The sequence below is a fragment of the Oryx dammah genome, unplaced genomic scaffold, assembly GCF_014754425.2.
Source record: "Oryx dammah isolate SB20612 unplaced genomic scaffold, SCBI_Odam_1.1 HiC_scaffold_5, whole genome shotgun sequence".
In the NCBI taxonomy this organism is placed as follows: Eukaryota; Metazoa; Chordata; class Mammalia; order Artiodactyla; family Bovidae; genus Oryx; species Oryx dammah.
This window is the reverse complement of record NW_024070189.1, coordinates 70902265-70918643: the sequence shown is the minus strand read 5'-3', so window position 1 is coordinate 70918643 and position 16379 is coordinate 70902265. Positions and strand designations below refer to the sequence as shown.

The following is a 16379-nucleotide window of genomic DNA, read 5'->3' as shown; positions in this document are numbered from 1 at the left end:
CTCTCTCCCTTCAAACATCCCTAAGGATACCCAGAGGCAAAGCAAGTATAAAGTGAGTTTAGGTTACCTCCTAGGGAGTACAGTCAGGCCAAGAATGAGGGAAAGAGGCCAGAGCCATGGCATCTCTGGGGACTCTGGGAATGAGGTGCCTGAGTGGCATCAGGGTCTCTGCCTAGGGACACGGGACCATCTGTGCCCTCCTTGCTGGTTCTGAGTCACAGTTCAGGCTGGGTATCTGTGTGGGAGAGGAAAGAGCCTATCCACAGACTCCCCCTGCAGAGCTGACGATTAGCAATTAACCAGGAGGAATCTCCGGGATGAAGTTAATTGGGGAAGAGAGGGAGGGAAGCTAGGATTCTAGGGACTTTGCCCTTGACCCAAAGGTATAAAGCCAGCTTCTCCTCAAGCTCCTAAGGCTTCCCTGAACTGCTGGGCAGGAGCTGAAACACAGAACACCAAGGTGAGTCCAGAGTCCCCACATCCCAATCCCATCCCTATCTTAGCAGAAAATGGGCCCATCGCCCCTGTCCTTACTGTGCTCTCATTTCCCGTCCCCTGTAACATCTCAGTCCCAGCCAAGCCTGGCTCACTGCCTCAGAGTCTGCAGAATGGACTCATGCTCTTCCAAGGCTTGGAATTCAGCTCTGCATGGTCCCCAACCAACAGTCAGGACCCTTGGAATAAGGTTGGGGGTGGAGGGTGGGGGTGCTGAAGTAGATGGGGGTACTCCTACCCCAACAGCCACCAAGAACTCCTGGGGCAGTTCAAGGGGTCTTAAAGCAAATTGGAGACTTCCCAGACTTGGGGTTAGGGTGGGGACCCTCCTTAACTAAACCAGTCCTGGTTTGAGCCTCATACATGGCAGAAAGTGCCACCAGCGTTTGTTTATTGCTGGGGCAGGACGGGGAAGGGTAGGGATGGATAGGGAAAGAAGTTCACTTGTGAGGGTGTACCTCTGGGACACCTCTGGCGGTACCTTCCTCTGTCATTAGAATGCTTGTTCCTGTTGCCACATTCCATCGATCTGAGGGATTATTTCATTGACATCTGTTTCTCTGCTAGACTTTGAGCTTCCTGGGGGCAGAAGCTGTGTCTGTATTTAGCTAGCTGTACTCCAGCACCGAGCTCAGTGCCTTAGAAAGAGTAGATGCTCAATAAATACTTGCTGAATGAATGAATCTCCAAATCTGTGCTGAGCACCTGTGTGCCTCTCTGGGTGTGTGTGGTCGGGGAGCGTGTGCTTCACTGGGGGTGTGTTCGGGATCACACACCATGGGCGTTTGTGCAAGTGAGTATATGGGTATGGATGTAGGGGGATGAGTGTGTGAGTGTGTGTCAGTTTCCGGGACACAGCAGTTGTCACTCAGTGTTGCTATGCCTCTGACGCGCAGGCCCACAGTGTGCACTTGAGATGATGTCTTACAGAGAGAATCTGGGGGGCCGGGCTGTCTCTCCACTCCCAGTCCGTGGGGGGCACATGATGCATGGAGCAGCCTTTGCCTACGTGCCCAGCCCACAGGGTGAGTGCTACTCCCACCCCTGGACCCTGTTTGCCCTCTGTTGCATATGGCCCTCCGCCCAACCCCTCCAACCTTCCCTGGGACATGAGGCCTCAGGGAAATCCTGATCAGCCTCGTTCCCCAGTCTTGCACAGGATTCCAGGGACCTCGGCCTATGGCTTCCCGAGCGTGGGCCCCGTGGCCCTCCCAGAGCATGGCTGCCCCTACGGGGAGGTTGTGGAGCACCATGACCCACTGCCTGCCAAGCTGGCCCTGGAGGATGAGCGGAAGCCAGGTGGGCCTGGGTTGGGATGGCGGGGGTGTTGGCAGTCATTGGCAGAACTCTCTAGCCCCTGCACTCATGACCGCCTGTCTCCAGAACCTGGATTGGTCCAGAAGCTGCGCCGGGCTTGTGTGACACTCCTCAAGGTGCCACTGATGCTTTCCTTCCTCTACCTCTTCGTCTGTTCCCTGGACGTGCTCAGCTCGGCCTTCCAGCTGGCTGGAGGTAGGGCGGAGGGGAGGGGGCCAGGGAAGGGGCCCGAAGCGTCTCGGACAATGCTGGCTTATGTTCCGCAGGGAAGGTGGCTGGCGACATCTTCAAGGACAACGCCATCCTGTCCAACCCGGTGGCGGGCCTGGTGGTGGGGATCCTGGTGACTGTGCTGGTACAGAGCTCAAGCACCTCCACGTCCATTGTGGTCAGCATGGTCTCCTCTGGCCGTGAGTTGGCCCGCCAGGTTCCGGGGCGGGGTGGTCGATGCTGGACCTGGGGCTCTGGGTGGGAAGAGCAGGAGATGGGGCAGAGGATAATGGGCAGCTCTGGCATCTCCCACTCTACTCTCCAAAGCGTGGCCTCGAGTCTCAGCTAGGAGGGGTGCCCAGGAGCCGGGAAGGGCGGCGAGTGGGGAGCACAGGCCCAGGAAGGCTCACCTCCATGTTGCCACACAGTCGCTCGTTCCATCAGTCGGGGGAACAGAACCAGAGGAATCAGAGAAACAGAACCTGCAGTAGATATAGAGACACCTACGATTTATCGCAAGGAACTGACTGTCTGATTGCGAGGCAGGCTGGCAGAAGCCGATACCACAGGGCACAGGTGGAATTTCCTCCCCAGGGAAGCCTCAGTTTTGCTGTTGGGGCCTTTCATCTCACTGGATGAGGCCCACCCAGATTACTGAGATTAATCTCATTTCCTAAGGTCCACTGATTGTTGACGGAAATCACAGCAACATCTAGATCAGAGTTGCGTTGAGTAACTGGGTACTAGCCAAGCTGACACGTGAAACTGACATCACACTCGTGTACATATGTGCACACACAAGCACAGAGGCACAACTGCACATGGGACCCGTGCCCTAATGGACACGCACCCACACATAGTCACATATTCGCAGGGGCATACGCATACGTGAACGTCAGTTTACACACATGCACACAGCACATGCTCCTCGTACCTGTGATGCCAAGGCCGAGCAGAGTCAGCAGCGTGGCGGGAATGCCTGCCGAGGCAGGGATGTGGGCAGCGGGTATGACGGGAGGAACTGTCAGGGCAGGAATTGGGTGGCCGCCCCTCCCAGCTCCTGCCTCCTTCTACCAGTGCTGGAGGTGAGCTCTGCCATCCCCATCATCATGGGCTCCAACATCGGCACCTCCGTCACCAACACCATCGTGGCCTTGATGCAGGCGGGGGACAGAACTGACTTCCGGCGGTGAGGGGGGAGTGGTGAGGGGCCTGTCCCTGTTGGGGGAGGGTGGTCCCTCATGCCAGGAGCCCCTAGTCTGAGCGTCTCCTGGCTCCAGCCTGCCCTGCAACGTGCCCTCCCTTCCCAGGGCCTTCGCGGGGGCCACCGTACACGACTGCTTTAACTGGCTGTCAGTTCTGGTGCTGCTGCCCCTGGAGGCTGCCACGGGGTACCTGCACCACATCACTCGACTTGTAGTGGCCTCCTTCAACATCCGCGGCAGCCGCGATGCCCCTGACCTGCTCAAGATCATCACGGAGCCCTTCACTAAGCTCATCATCCAGGTAGAGGCACGGAGGGTGTGGGGTGGGGGCCCAGGGGATTGTAGGACCTCACCCTCACACCCACCGCCCACACTGCCCACAGCTGGACAAGTCTGTGATTACCAGCCTTGCCTCGGGGGACGAGTCCCTGAGAAATCACAGCCTTATCCGGGTTTGGTGTTACCCAGACCCCACAGAGGTGAGTACCGGGTCCAGCCTTGGTGAGAAGACTCCTTCTTCAGACAGCTGACTACTAGCCTCATGGTCTGTTTAAAAGCTCCGTAGAGACCTTGGCCAGAGAAGGCAATGGCACTCCACTCCAGTACTATTGCCTGGAAAATCCCATGGATGGAGGAGCCTGGTAGGCTGCAGTCCATGGGCTCACGAAGAGTCCAACACAACTGAGCAACTTCACTTTCACTTTTCACTTTCATGCATTGGAGAAGGAAATGGCAACCCACTCCAGTGTTCTTGCCTGGAGAATCCCAGGGACAGGGGAGCCTGGTGGGCTGCCGTCTATGGGGTCGCACAGAGTCAGACACAACTGAAGCGACTTAGCAGCAGTAGAGACTTTCGCAATCCTTTAGCTTGGGAGGACAAGTAGGGGGCACTTTTGCTGTGATACTGCACCTGTGGCAAATATTGCTACACCCTCCCAGCCTCACACCGGCTTCAGGCAGCCCTTGCTAATCAGAGTTAGCATGTCATTGAATTAGCCCAAAGATCAGTTCTCAAAGTGTGGGCCAACGGCACACCTACCACCTGGGAACTCGCTAAAGAGGCAAAGTATCTGGCCGTTTCCTGCTACTGCTGCTAAGTCGCTTCAGTCGTGTCCAACTCCGACCCCATAGACGGCAGCCCACGAGGCTCCCCCGTCCCTGGGATTCTCCAGGCAAGAACACTGGAGTGGGTTGCCATTTCCTTCTCCAGCCCTTTCCTAGACCCACTAAATTAGAAAAAAGAAATCTGGTGGAGCCCAGCAGTCTACATTTCAACAAGCCCACTAGTTGAAGAACCACTGATCTGGCTCAACCCTGTGGTTTCACAGGTAAAGAAATAGGCTCCAAGAGGCTAAGAAACCCTTTAGAGCTTGTTCTACAGCTTCAGGGCCCTGAGCATAGGTCTTGCAGTCTAGGGCTTCTCTTCCCATTGGGATCTAGGGAGTTATTTAGTGACAGCTCTGCTGTGTTTGGGGGCCCAGGTAATGTGCAGAGGAGGTCAGGGAGAGAGTGCTAGAAGGATGCCTGGGAAAACCAGGACCAACAGGGAACCAGCCCAGGAGCAGGACAAGCAGGCCATGGAGACACACAGCCACTAGTACTGATACTGGGCTCCTTCTGCTGGAGACTGTCGCAGGCCTGTGTCCCCTTGTTCTGTGTGTTCTTCCTGCTGTTTCCTGGCTTGTCATGCCTGGGATGAGGCTCCGTTTGGGTCAGTTGGACACTCATTCACTAGCCATCACACCAGGCTAACAAGGAAGCAGGCAATTACCGCACTTTCTCATTCAGCCATCAAAAAAGGAAAATGACTCATCAAAACCATAATCCATAGTATCTACTTCCCCTTGATTATGACATACAAGAAGTAACACCATCGAGAAAGAAAGACGAGGAAACAGCACAGCTCCTTCACTCCCTACTTGATGTTCCCGGACTTTATCCCAGCATGAACAGAGAACATTCTTTCAACCAGCCCTGCAAGCTTCCTTTGCATCTGAGTGGCACACAGCTCCAGCTCAGTGCTGAGTGTTCAAGGCAGTTCGATATCAAAAAGCCCATGTGGACAGCTTTTGCAGCGGCTTTATGACCCCACTAACACATCTCTCCTTCTCACAAGCACTCTGGGTACTCTCCAAGCTCTCTGAATCACTAAAATCCCCTCTGCTTCACTGAAAACCCTGAAAGACTAGAGTCACACACTGATCAAAAAGCGAGCTGTGGAAAGGAGTTCCTCAGTCATGGTGATCCTCGCTTACTGAAATCCCCGCCGCCTGCCTGCAGCTGCATTTGGCCAGTCTCCCTTTGCAGGATGCAAACGGGGCCCTCACACGATGGAACTCTCAGTGATGCTGGTGAGGCGGACATGACCCACCTGGAACCTGAGGTCCAGCGACCTAAGCAAGCTGCCCAGTTCCCTGTCTTCACACCTTCCTCCATGGCTCCTGCTACCACTCGCCCGTGCACTGGTTTCTCATCCCAGCCCTCCTGGGGAAACCTTTCCTTGACAGCAGGGTCCGGATAGAATTTCCTTGGCCTGGAGAGTGGCAGGGGGTGGGAGGTAAGCTGCTGGTCCCGGCCCTCTCTCTGGGACAGTCCCCTCAAGAAAGTGGTTCACAATCATGAGCCATGGCAGCTCCTTCTACACATTTTTCCTTTGGCCACGGAGTCTCCCTGTGGCCCCTTCTGACCTTTTCTCACTGCCTCCAGCTTTCACCAAGCCAGGCCCAACCTCGCCTGAGCCAGCCTCCAGGGCACCTATGTGATTGGCAGTCTGGGATTTTCCAGATGGTGAAAGAAAAAGCCAGAGTTGGTATTCCAACAACTCTTGATGCTCAGGGGGTCCTGACACTGGCCTGGGAATTACCTTCCTGTTTGGTCACCCTGTGGATTGTCAACCCTACATGCATGGATGAAAGAAGTTTCTTCCAAAGACTTGCAACCTGGGAGGCAGGGATTATCACAACCCCATTTTAAAAAATGTATTTATTTTTTGGCTGCGGTGGGTCTTCGTTGCTGCACGTGGGCTCTCTCGAGTTGTGGTGAGTAGGGGCTACTCTCTAATTGTGGCCTGTGGGCTTCTCACTGTGGTGGCTTCTGTTGCAGGGCATGGCCTCTAGGTGCACCGGGCTACAGTAGTTGTAGCTCGAGGGCTCAGTAGTTGTGATGCAGAAGCTTAGTTACTCTGCAGCACGTGGGATCTTAGTTCCAGGACCAGGGACCCAACCTGTGTCCCCTACCTTGGCAGGTAGATTCTTAACCACTGACCAGGAAAGTCCCTCACAACCCCATTTTAAACAGGCTCAGGCAGGTTTGTCTAAGGCTATGCAACTGAGGGGGTACCAAAGTCCTGGCGTAAACTACACCCCGCACTCCTGAATCTCCATTTCGACTTCTCTTCCAGATGTATATCCTACCATATGTGTCCACTGCCCACTCTGCCTATCAGGCATGAATGCCAGCAGGTGACCACAGCCACCTGGAGACCCTCCAGGGGTGATAGGTAGGGCTGTAGAAATGAATTCTCCTCTTCGCCACCAGATGGTGCCAGCAGCACAGCACTCACGCTCTGCTTCCAGGAAAACAAAGACCCTGCTGCTGCTGCTGCTGCTAAGTCACTTCAGTCGTGTCCAACTCTGTGTGACCCACAGACGGCAGCCCAACAGGCTCCCCCGTCCCTGGGATTCTCCAGGCAAGAACACTGGAGTGGGTTGCCATTTCCTTCTCCAAACAAAGACCCTAGAACACCCCTTCTCCTGGAGGAGAAGCTACAGTACAGGCCAAACACTGCGGCTATTTCCCTGCCCGCCCCCGCCAGGGTGGTGGGCGAGAATTCTTGGAGCTCACATCCCTCTGTGAGCCTAATCTGGTGGCTCAGATGGCGAAAAGTCTGCCCGCAATGCGGGAGACCTGGGTTCAATCCCTGGCTTGGGAAGATCCTCTGGAGAAGGAAATGGCAAACCACTCCAGTATTCTTGCCTAGAGAATCCCATGGACAGAGGAGCCTGGCGGGCTACCGTCCATGAGCTCACAAAGAGTCGGACATGACTGAGCAGCTAACACTTTCATATTTTCAGTTGCCAGAGGTCTCCTTAGTTTGGGTTGTCTCTTCAGGCACATGAATTCCACACTTTCTTTTTCCAGATTTCTCACTAGCCCCTGGGGAGAAGTGGGCTGCATTATGGACCGCATGCTGCAGGCAAGGAAACGGAGGCTCAGAGAGGTTTCGTGTTTGGTCCAGTGTCACACAGCAGGGAGTGCTCAGCTGGCGTTTGAGCACAGCTCTTTTCTTATCCTGCTTTAGAGAAAACAGGCTCAGTGAGGTGGCATGACCTGCGCAAGATAGGATAAAAAGCAGGACTGAACTCAGATCCGCCTGGTAGCAAACACCTGGCTCCCTCCCAGTTACCATTGCTTTCCCAGCCAGCTTTTGCAATCAAGCCCATCAGAGACCATTTTCTCTGATTTCTCAGCCTCTGATTATGGCCGAGGCTTGGAGGTGCTGCGGGGCTCTGGTATGGGTGCACAAATGAGTGTGCTGCCCCACTCAAGGGAGTACGTGCCACTAAAATAAGCCCCAATTTAAAGTTATGTGCCATAAATAGTTCTTATCTCTAACAAGCGTGTGTTAGTCACTCAGTCTTGTCTGACTCTTTGCAAACCACATGGACTCTAGCCCACCAGGCTCTTCTGTTCATGGAATTCTCCAGACAAGAATACTGGAGTGGGTTGTCAATTCCTTCTCTAGGGGATCTTTCTAACCCAGGGATCAAACCCTGATGTCCCACATTGCAGACAGATTCTTTATCATCTGAGCCACCAGGGAAGACCATCTCTAACATACATCTTTTAAAATGACACAATTTAGAATAAAACACAAAGGAGCTGTGAATCCAAGTGCCATATTCCACTTGAGCCTCTCCCCCCTGCACCCAGGGAGGTCAGAGGGGTGTGAGCTGCTGACCCCCTAGGGAGAATGGGACCAGGGTCTATATCAGCTCCCACAGGCGGCAGAATATGGTGACAGACGCTGTGGTTCTTGCATTTTGCTGGGGGCCCAAGGAGTTACTACCCCTTTCCAGGACCCAAGTCGTCCTTCGTGACATGGCTTTTCTGCAGCCAAGCCTGGCCCAGTTTCTCCTTTCACTGACAGGATGCTGGGGGAAAGGTAAGGAGCCTCAGGTCGCATTTTTAAAAAAGAACTCCTTAGGGAATTCCCTGGCAGTCCAAGGGTTAGAACTCCGCACTTCCACTGCTGAAGGCCTGGGTTCGCTCCCTGGTCAGGGAACTAAGCTCCTACAAGCTGTGCCAGGAGAAAAAAAAAAAAATCCTGACTCAAGAAGGCTACAAAGGAGTGGTTCCCAGGTCAGACTGGCCTTCACAGAATTATAAAGTACATCTTGAAGCAGTTGCCAACATTTACAGATTGGGAGATTTTATCTAAATGTTCAGAGTTGTGGTTTCTCTTGTAAAAGCAGGCCCTTTGGCTGAGCTGGGCTGCATCTCTGGATGGTGACAGTGGCCTGGAGCTCAGCAGCTGCTGCCCCATTAGGCCCAACATGCTTCCCAACACCTCCACACACAGCCTGAGCCCCTCATCTAGGCTACCTGCCTGGCCCTGGGCCCTCTGAGTTAAGGGACCTTCCCAGGAACCCTCTCCTCTTCACTGACATTAGGTGGGGTAGGAAAGAAATATGGGGCCTCGGCCCTCTGCTTCATCCTCTCTGGATAAGGAATTGAGGAAAACTCCAAAACTTGGGCTAGATGCCTGAGGGGAGAGGATGGGGCAAGGGTACCAGGGAAGAGGCGGGCACTGAGGCAGGGATTGATAATAAAAGATGGGAAAGGGAGAGTTTTCAGAAGAAGTGGGCCATGGCAAGCAGCATCCAGGGCCAAGGAGAGGTGGGAGAAGCATGGACAAGACGCCATCTGATCAGGAGGCCCCTGCAGGCCCCGGTGAGAGCCAGATCATTGAGTTGATGAAGCATACTGAGGGCCGACTTCAGCCAGATTCTCCTGTGGCAGGTGTTTTCACCCCCATTTCATCACTAGAGGAAACAGAGGGCAAGCAAAGCACCCAGGGGCATGCAGTCACAAGGACCACCTGTATCCTCTCCATCCCCCATCTCTCCCTAACCCCCATTTTAGCCCCAGTCCCAGAATGCATGTTCCTAAATTTGCTATGTCAATCTCAGCCATGAAATTAAGACGCTTGCTCCTTGGAAGGAAAGCTATGACCAACCTAGACAGCATATTTAAAAGCAGAGACATTAGTTTGCTGACAAAGGTTCACCTAGTCAAAGTTATGGTTTGTCCAGTAGTCATGTATGGATGTGAGAGTTGGGCCATAAAGAAAGCTGAGCACTGAAGAATTGATGCTTTTGAACTGAGATGTTGGAGAAGACTCTTGAGAGTCCCTTGGACTGCAAGGAGATCAAACTAGTCAATCCTAAAGGAAATCAGTCCTGAGTATTCATTGGAAGGACTGATGCAGAAGCTGAAGCTCCAATATTTTGGCCACCTGATTTGAAGAACTGATTCATTAGAAAATACTCTGATGCTGGGAAAGATTGAAAGCAGGAGGAGAAGAGGATGACAGAGAATGAGATGATTGGATGACATCACCAACCTGATGGACATGAATTTGAGCAAGCTCTGGGAGTCAGTGATGGACAGAGAAGCCTGGTGTGCTGCAGTCCATGGGGTTGCAAAGAGTCAGACACAACTGAGCAACGGAACTGAACTGACCTCTCCTCTTAATCTAGGTTCCTACTCCTATGCCCAGGGCAGAGGCCAACACCAGCCAGATGCTCAGAAATGCCACCCTGGAGAAATGTGAGTACCCACAGTATGGGAGATGTCCAGCCCAGCAGGGAAGAGCCTGGCAGAGGCAAGGCCATCTTCCACCTGGCCACTGCTGCTTCCAGCCCAGGACGACAGCTGTTGGCCAGCCTAGCTCCTGGGTTGGGATCAGGCTCTCATGTAGAGGTTGAAGGAACACGGGGCTGTGAGTTGAAGAGGGTGGCAAAGGTTGGGGGCTGGGAGCTGGATTGAGGGGGCAGCAGCTTGATACCACTCCCCCACCCCACAGGCAACCACATCTTTGTGGACACGGGGCTGCCTGACCTAGCTGTGGGGCTCATCCTGCTGGCTGGCTCCCTGGCACTCCTGTGTACCTGTCTCATCCTCCTTGTCAAGATGCTCAACTCTCTGCTCAAGGGCCAGGTGGCCAAGGTCATTCAGAAGGTTATCAACACTGGTGAGCCCCGAGCAGTGGGTGGGCAGGCCTCAGGACGGGCCTTCTGGATCTTGTTAATCCTTCCACTGCCTTACTGTGTGATCTGGGTAAAGCCCTACCATCTTTGAGCCTCAGTTTCCCCATGTGAACAAAGAAGAGGTTGGACTGGGTGATATATGAGGTCCCTGAGATGCTGACAAGCTGGGAATCTGTGGCTGCTTCTATTCTAGCAGGTGGCTCCAAAGGGATTCCCAGAGGCCATTTTTTGATTCAATTAACAAATAGTCATTAAGTCCCCTCTGTGTGCCAAGCACAGAGTGGTGTGAGGGATACAGAGGTGAGCCTCACAGAGATGGCTCTTGCCCTCAGGGGGCTCACATCACACATGGAAAGGCAGCAAAAAAAAAAATATCAAGGGGGGATAAATTTAGATAAAAGAGAACAGTTACTGCCAAACAGAAAGCAAAAACAGCAAATAGAGTATGGAAGAGTTGCTTTTGATAGGAGGTCAGTGGCTTCTGTGCAGAGGTGACATTTGAGCAGGGACCTACATGTGAAGCAGTCAGACATGGCCAAAGAGCTTTTTGAGTGGAGGGAACAGTACATGCAAAGGCTCTGAGGCAGGACTTGGCTGGGCAGGCTTGTGGCACAGAAAGGTGGCCAGCCCTGTGGTGGGAGCTTGGTGAGTGAGGTGGACAGAAGCAGGGAGAGGTCAGCGAGGTAACAGGGCCCTGCAGGCTGCACTTAGAGCCTGGACTTTATCCAGGGCTATGGGGGCACTTGAGGGGTTGGGCAGTGACACCATCTGACTTTCATTTAAGCCTCATGTTGAGCTTTGGGGACCCCACCCAGCATGGGCAGAGGCCGTACGGCAAATGCTGGAATAAGGGGCATTTGTGGATCTTTGAGAGTTCAGAGGAAGGAGAAGCAAAGTCTGCCTTGGGACCGGGGTCAGGGAGGGCTCTCCAGCGGCAGTGATATCCATGCTGAGTCCCGAGCATGAATATTTAGGAATGAGGAAGCTATCCCAGGCAGAGGGAACAAGGGAGCAAAAGTATGATGGAAGCAGGCTAAGAAGGGTCTTTAATCCAAGATCAGGGAGGACGAGGAGAAGCTGCCGCAGTTGAGTAGGAGACTGACAAGGTGCCACTTGGAAGCTGGCATCAGAGACCTCCTCCCCAAGAAACGTCCCCGCCCCTCCCAATCCCCTCCCACTGATCCTACTGGACGGTTTCCTCGCAGACTTTCCCACCCCCTTCACCTGGGCCACAGGCTACTTTGCCATGGTGGTAGGGGCCAGCATGACCTTTGTTGTCCAGAGCAGTTCTGTGTTCACCTCAGCCATCACCCCACTCATCGGTGAGTCCTCACACCGAGGCAGGGTTGGGTGGGGAGGGCCTGGCAGGGAAAGGACTGAAGGAGGGAGCTGGGGAGCCCATGTCCTCTCCTCTGCCCCCAGGCCTCGGTGTGATCAGCATTGAGCGTGCCTACCCGCTCACACTGGGCTCCAACATCGGTACCACCACCACGGCCATACTGGCTGCCCTGGCCAGCCCCCGGGAGAAGCTGTCCAGTGCTTTCCAGGTTAGCTTGGGAGAAGAGCCCTGCCAGAGGGAGGACAGGGCTAAGACTGGCACCTGAAGCCTGACCCAATGTAGACAGTGTGCACCAAACAGTTTTTGACTGCCTAGTAGGGGGCACCTGCTATGCCAGACTCTATGGAAATCATATGGACAAAGTATATCTGGTGCCACCGTCAAGACCTTAGAGTCTAGTAAGGGAGACATTACTGAGAACACAGTCGGACATGACTGAGCGAGTGTGCGCACGCACACATGCCAATCAATGAACAAGAGTCGGTGGGATTCACACTCTAGGAAAGGGGTGCTGTTAAGAGGGGGCCTGGCTCCATCTGGGGGATCAAGGACTGGGGGGCAGACAGCAAAGGGGTTGCTGCTCTAGGAGCAAAGGAGTAACTGATAAGCCAGGATGTTGCCCACTCAGGAGGCCAGAGCTTCTGAACCAGAAATCAGTATGAATCTTTCAGCTCCTGGATATGGATGGGATCTGCTGGGGAATTCCTGAGAAAGGGCTTAGTGGGAAGAAATGTGGAGAGTTTAGGGCAGTTATGTACCCACTGGTCCGGAAGTGTACCAGTGTTTCACTGGGGGCATGCTAGCCCTGAGTGCTGACTTTCCTGCTGCCCAGAGCTGTGGTCCCGTCATCTAATCCTGACTCAGGAGCTAGGGCCCATGCCTGCCTCTGCCCCTCTGCCTTCTCTCCCCCCTGCAGATTGCCCTCTGCCACTTCTTCTTCAACATCTCTGGCATCCTGCTGTGGTACCCCGTGCCCTGCACGCGCCTGCCTATCCGCATGGCCAAGGCGTTGGGCAAACGCACAGCCAAGTATCGCTGGTTCGCCGTCCTCTACCTCCTCCTGTGCTTCCTGCTGCTGCCCTCGATGGTGTTTGGGCTCTCCATGGCAGGCTGGCGGGCTATGGTAGGTGTGGGCGCACCCTTCGGGGCCCTGCTGGCCTTCGTGGTACTTGTTAGTGCGCTGCAGCGTCGCAGCCCCGGGTGCCTGCCCAAGTGGCTGCAGACGTGGGACTTCCTGCCCCTATGGATGCACTCCCTGAAGCCCCTGGACCGCCTCATCACCCGCGCCACCCTGTGCTGTGCCAGGCCTGAGCCCCGCTCACCCCCACTGCCCGCCAGGGTCTTCCTGGAGGAACTGCCCCCCGCCACACCCTCCCCCCGCCTTGCCATGCCCCATCACCACGATGCCACCCGTCTCTAGGCTCCAGCCCAGATGGCTGCCTGGTGCCAGAAGGAGCCTGTGTCTGAGATGCCCAGAGTGGAAGGGCGGAGGGGTGCGTCTGGGCATGTGCCGGTGCTTTTACAGGTCCTGGGAGGTCTCGGCTTGTGCGACTGAGAGTGAGTGTATGTGTGCATGTGGGGGGGCCGCATGCCAACTGCAAGGTATCTGGGTATGATTGCGAGTCCTTTGCAGATGTATTTGGAAGCCTGCACTTGTGTCCCTGTGTACACACAACTCTGACTAGGCTGGGTGGGAGTGAGGGTGAGTCTGTATATGTGACCTACAGCTGTTTGCTAGGGCACAGATGTGGGTGCCTGATTCATTGCTTGAATTCTCACCCCCTCCCTGCCACCTTCCTTCCTCCATGGTACCATTCTCCTCATCCTCACCCAGGGTTTCTGCATCTCCGCTACAAGTCCCTTCCTAACACTGCCTGATTAAAAAGAAAAGAAAGAAATGAAACTCTCATTGTGCACTTGGAAATCTGCTTGTTCTCCATCTGGAGAGGAGGAACAGATCATGGTTTGGGGCTCAGCAGTACTGTCTCCCCTCCGAAAGAGACCCCGCTGTGCCCTGGGAAAGCCAGCCAACAAGCTCTCCCCAACAATCCTCCTGACCCTGCCTAATGAGTCCAATCCACAATTTAAACTCCCTGGAGGCCCCTTGAGGGCTACCTTAAGGCAAGTGGAAGGAGGGCTCTGTGCACCTCTATCTCCCAACCCCAGTAGGCTGACCTCTGCTCTCTACCTGTCTCCCTCCCCTACTCTGAGATAAAATCAGTTCTCCAGAAACCAAGTGACAGGTGGGGGCCCATCAGGGCTACTGGAGGAAGGAGAGGGAGGGTGGAGATGGGCAAGAGAAGCCATGCCCTGGGCCCCAGTGTGCAGCGGGCAGAGACCAGCCACTTTCCCTTCCACCTTATACTCTGCCTTTGGGCAGTAAACCAGCCTTCATTTAAGCCCACCAAAGTTTTTCAATTCCTCCTCCCCCATAGGGCCCCCTGAACAGAGGTCTGCAGAAGGAGAGGCAAAGGGTGGGCAATGCCAAAGCTCCTCTCTCTAGTCCAGGGACATCTCTGGAGCCTTTGGACCCCAAAGGGGCAGGAAGACTGTAGGGCCCCGCATCTAGTTGTGATGGTCTACAACACTTGCCTCCCCACCCCCACATCCACCCCCTTTGAAGTGTTGTCAGGGGATGCAAGGGCCTGGAAGCCAGAGAGCTGTTTTCCAAGCTACCAACCCCATCATGTTACCCACCCACAGCCCTTGCTAGTGCTTCTTCTTGCTAGGTGGAGGTGAGAAGTACATTGGCCCCAGCTTAGGGAGTGGTGCGGGAGGGTGGGGAGGGGACTTCCTTTAGAGTTTGTGTCACACAGACTTGTGGAAGTTTTGTGGGAAAGGATACTCAGGTCCGAGTTGGAGGGTTTGAGAAGGCTACCCGATCATCAGCTTGGGTGTCCCTAGGGACCCTGGGGAGGCACCAAGGCCCTTGGACTCTGGCCTAAGGAGTTAGTCCAGAGGCGGGGCACCCATGGGAGGTCCTGAGATAGAGCCTAGGAGACTGGGAAGCCTCTGGACTCATAATAAGAACCTCACCAGACACCCTTCTGCAAGGATCTAGTAAAGTACCTTCCTCATCGGCAAATGCCCCCACACCCACTCACAACTCGAGTGTGAGTCTGCCACGCCCAGGTCAGACTTTATTCTGGACTGGCTGGCTGTCCCGCTAGGTGCCCTGCGCGCGCAGCCCATGGATCAGCTCGTGCATCATCTTGTTGAGAATGCCCCCATGCACGCCCCGCCGGCCCATGAGCACGAGGAGCACCCGAGGCGTGTGGCCCACGCAGATAGCGCGCCCATCCAGACCCTTCGTGCGCGCGTCCAGCACTCCGTCTCCCTCGGCCAGCAGGTGGTCTCGGATGACGCAGCAACTGCGGCCCGCCACGCACAGCCCCGCCTGCAGGAAGGTGCTCCGGTCTGGCCCGGTGAGCACACCCACCTCCTGCGGTGAGATGGCCGCCAGCAGGCCCCCAGGCCGCGAGGCCCACACGCAGCGATTGTCCGAGTGGCCCACGATGGCCACGTCATCGATGCGCTGGTCCCGAAGCACTGCACTGATGTAACCTTTCCAGTCGCCCATTCCGGCTCAGAGTGCGCCCCTCGCTTCGCACTTTCCTGGGTTGTTCAGCTGCGCCATGCGCCTAGAATGCCCAGAACACTACGACGTATTCAGGGGCGTGGTTATGACGTTGAGGTAACCGTGATGCCACACAGGGGTTGCCTACGCTGGAGAATAGGGTGGGGGTGGGGCCGCGTTTGTACTTATCGCCTGATGCAGTTTTAAAGTTAGCCTGAAGGAATTGCACAGCAGTCCAAATAACTCTAAAACAACAACGAAAACAAAGCTCTTACTTAAATGGTCCATCAAGCACAGCATGCTGCTGCTGTTAAGTTGCTGTCTGACTCTGTGCGACCCCACGTTGACGGCAGCCCACCAGGCTCCTCCGTCCCTGGGATTCTCCAGGCAAGAATACTGGAGTGGGTTGCCAGTTCCTTCTCCAATTCATGAAAGTGAAAAGTGAAAGTGAAGTCGCTAGCGACCCCATGGACTGCAGCCTACCAGGCTTCTCTGTCCATGGGATTTTCCAGGCAAGAGTACTGGAGTATTGCCTTCTCCGGTGAGTTTAAAAACAAAAAGAAAGGTGCCCTGTCTGGACAGCCAGATCGCTCGGCCTGATAACCATTCAACCCTCAGAATGTGGTTCTCAGACATGAGGAGTATCAGAATCTCTTGGAAAGCTGTTAAATAGATTGCTGGGTCCCAACTCAGAGTTTCTCTCATGCTGTACTGTGGGATGTAGCCAGAGAAAATGCATGTCTAACAAGTTCCCTGCTGACGGTCCAGGAACCACACTTCAAGATCCACTGCCCTAGTGAGAATTAGGAAAGGGGCAAGGGGCTTCCACGGAGAAGGCAATGGCAGTACTCTTGTCTGGAAAACCCCATGGACGGCAGAGCCTCGTAGGCTGCAGTCCATATGGTTGCTAAGAGTAGAACATGACTGAGCGAATTCACTTTCACGCATTGTAGAAGGAAATGGCA

General features: G+C 54.6%; 2 protein-coding genes across 3 annotated transcripts; one reads left to right on the top strand and one right to left on the bottom strand.

Annotated features, from left to right (window-relative positions):
- The first annotated feature begins 414 nt into the window (after positions 1-414).
- On the top strand, positions 415-13740 carry SLC34A1 (solute carrier family 34 member 1). 2 transcript variants are annotated; one of them, XM_040240469.1, is made up of 13 exons: positions 415-460; positions 1392-1520; positions 1645-1794; positions 1879-2007; positions 2079-2222; positions 3100-3211; positions 3333-3528; positions 3611-3706; positions 9989-10058; positions 10315-10482; positions 11704-11820; positions 11921-12045; positions 12754-13740. In XM_040240469.1, the coding sequence occupies exons 2-13, from the start codon at positions 1412-1414 to the stop codon at positions 13255-13257; spliced, it is 1920 nt and encodes a 639-aa protein (XP_040096403.1). In that variant the 5' UTR covers positions 415-460; positions 1392-1411; the 3' UTR covers positions 13258-13740. The 2 variants fall into 2 exon arrangements, with proteins under 2 accessions (XP_040096403.1, XP_040096402.1); XM_040240468.1 differs by having other exon boundaries at positions 1645-2007.
- Positions 13741-15003: 1263 nt separating this feature from the next.
- Positions 15004-15455, bottom strand: PFN3 (profilin 3). The gene has a single exon (XM_040240467.1). The coding sequence runs from the start codon at positions 15415-15417 to the stop codon at positions 15004-15006; it is 414 nt and encodes a 137-aa protein (XP_040096401.1). The 5' UTR covers positions 15418-15455.
- Between the last annotated feature and the right edge of the window lie 924 nt (positions 15456-16379).

What these genes read in the sequence shown, in the direction of transcription:
- SLC34A1 (XM_040240468.1), top strand. Translation starts at nt 1,412, where the DNA reads ATGATGTCTTACAGAGAGAATCTGGGGGGCCGGGCTGTCTCTCCACTC. An exon ending in GGCCTTCCAGCTGGCTGGAG is followed by an intron (nt 2,008 to 2,078) that starts GTAGGGCGGAGG and finishes TATGTTCCGCAG; the next exon opens with GGAAGGTGGCTGGCGACATC. An exon ending in GACAGAACTGACTTCCGGCG is followed by an intron (nt 3,212 to 3,332) that starts GTGAGGGGGGAG and finishes CTCCCTTCCCAG; the next exon opens with GGCCTTCGCGGGGGCCACCG.
- PFN3 (XM_040240467.1), bottom strand. Translation starts at nt 15,417, where the DNA reads ATGGGCGACTGGAAAGGTTACATCAGTGCAGTGCTTCGGGACCAGCGC.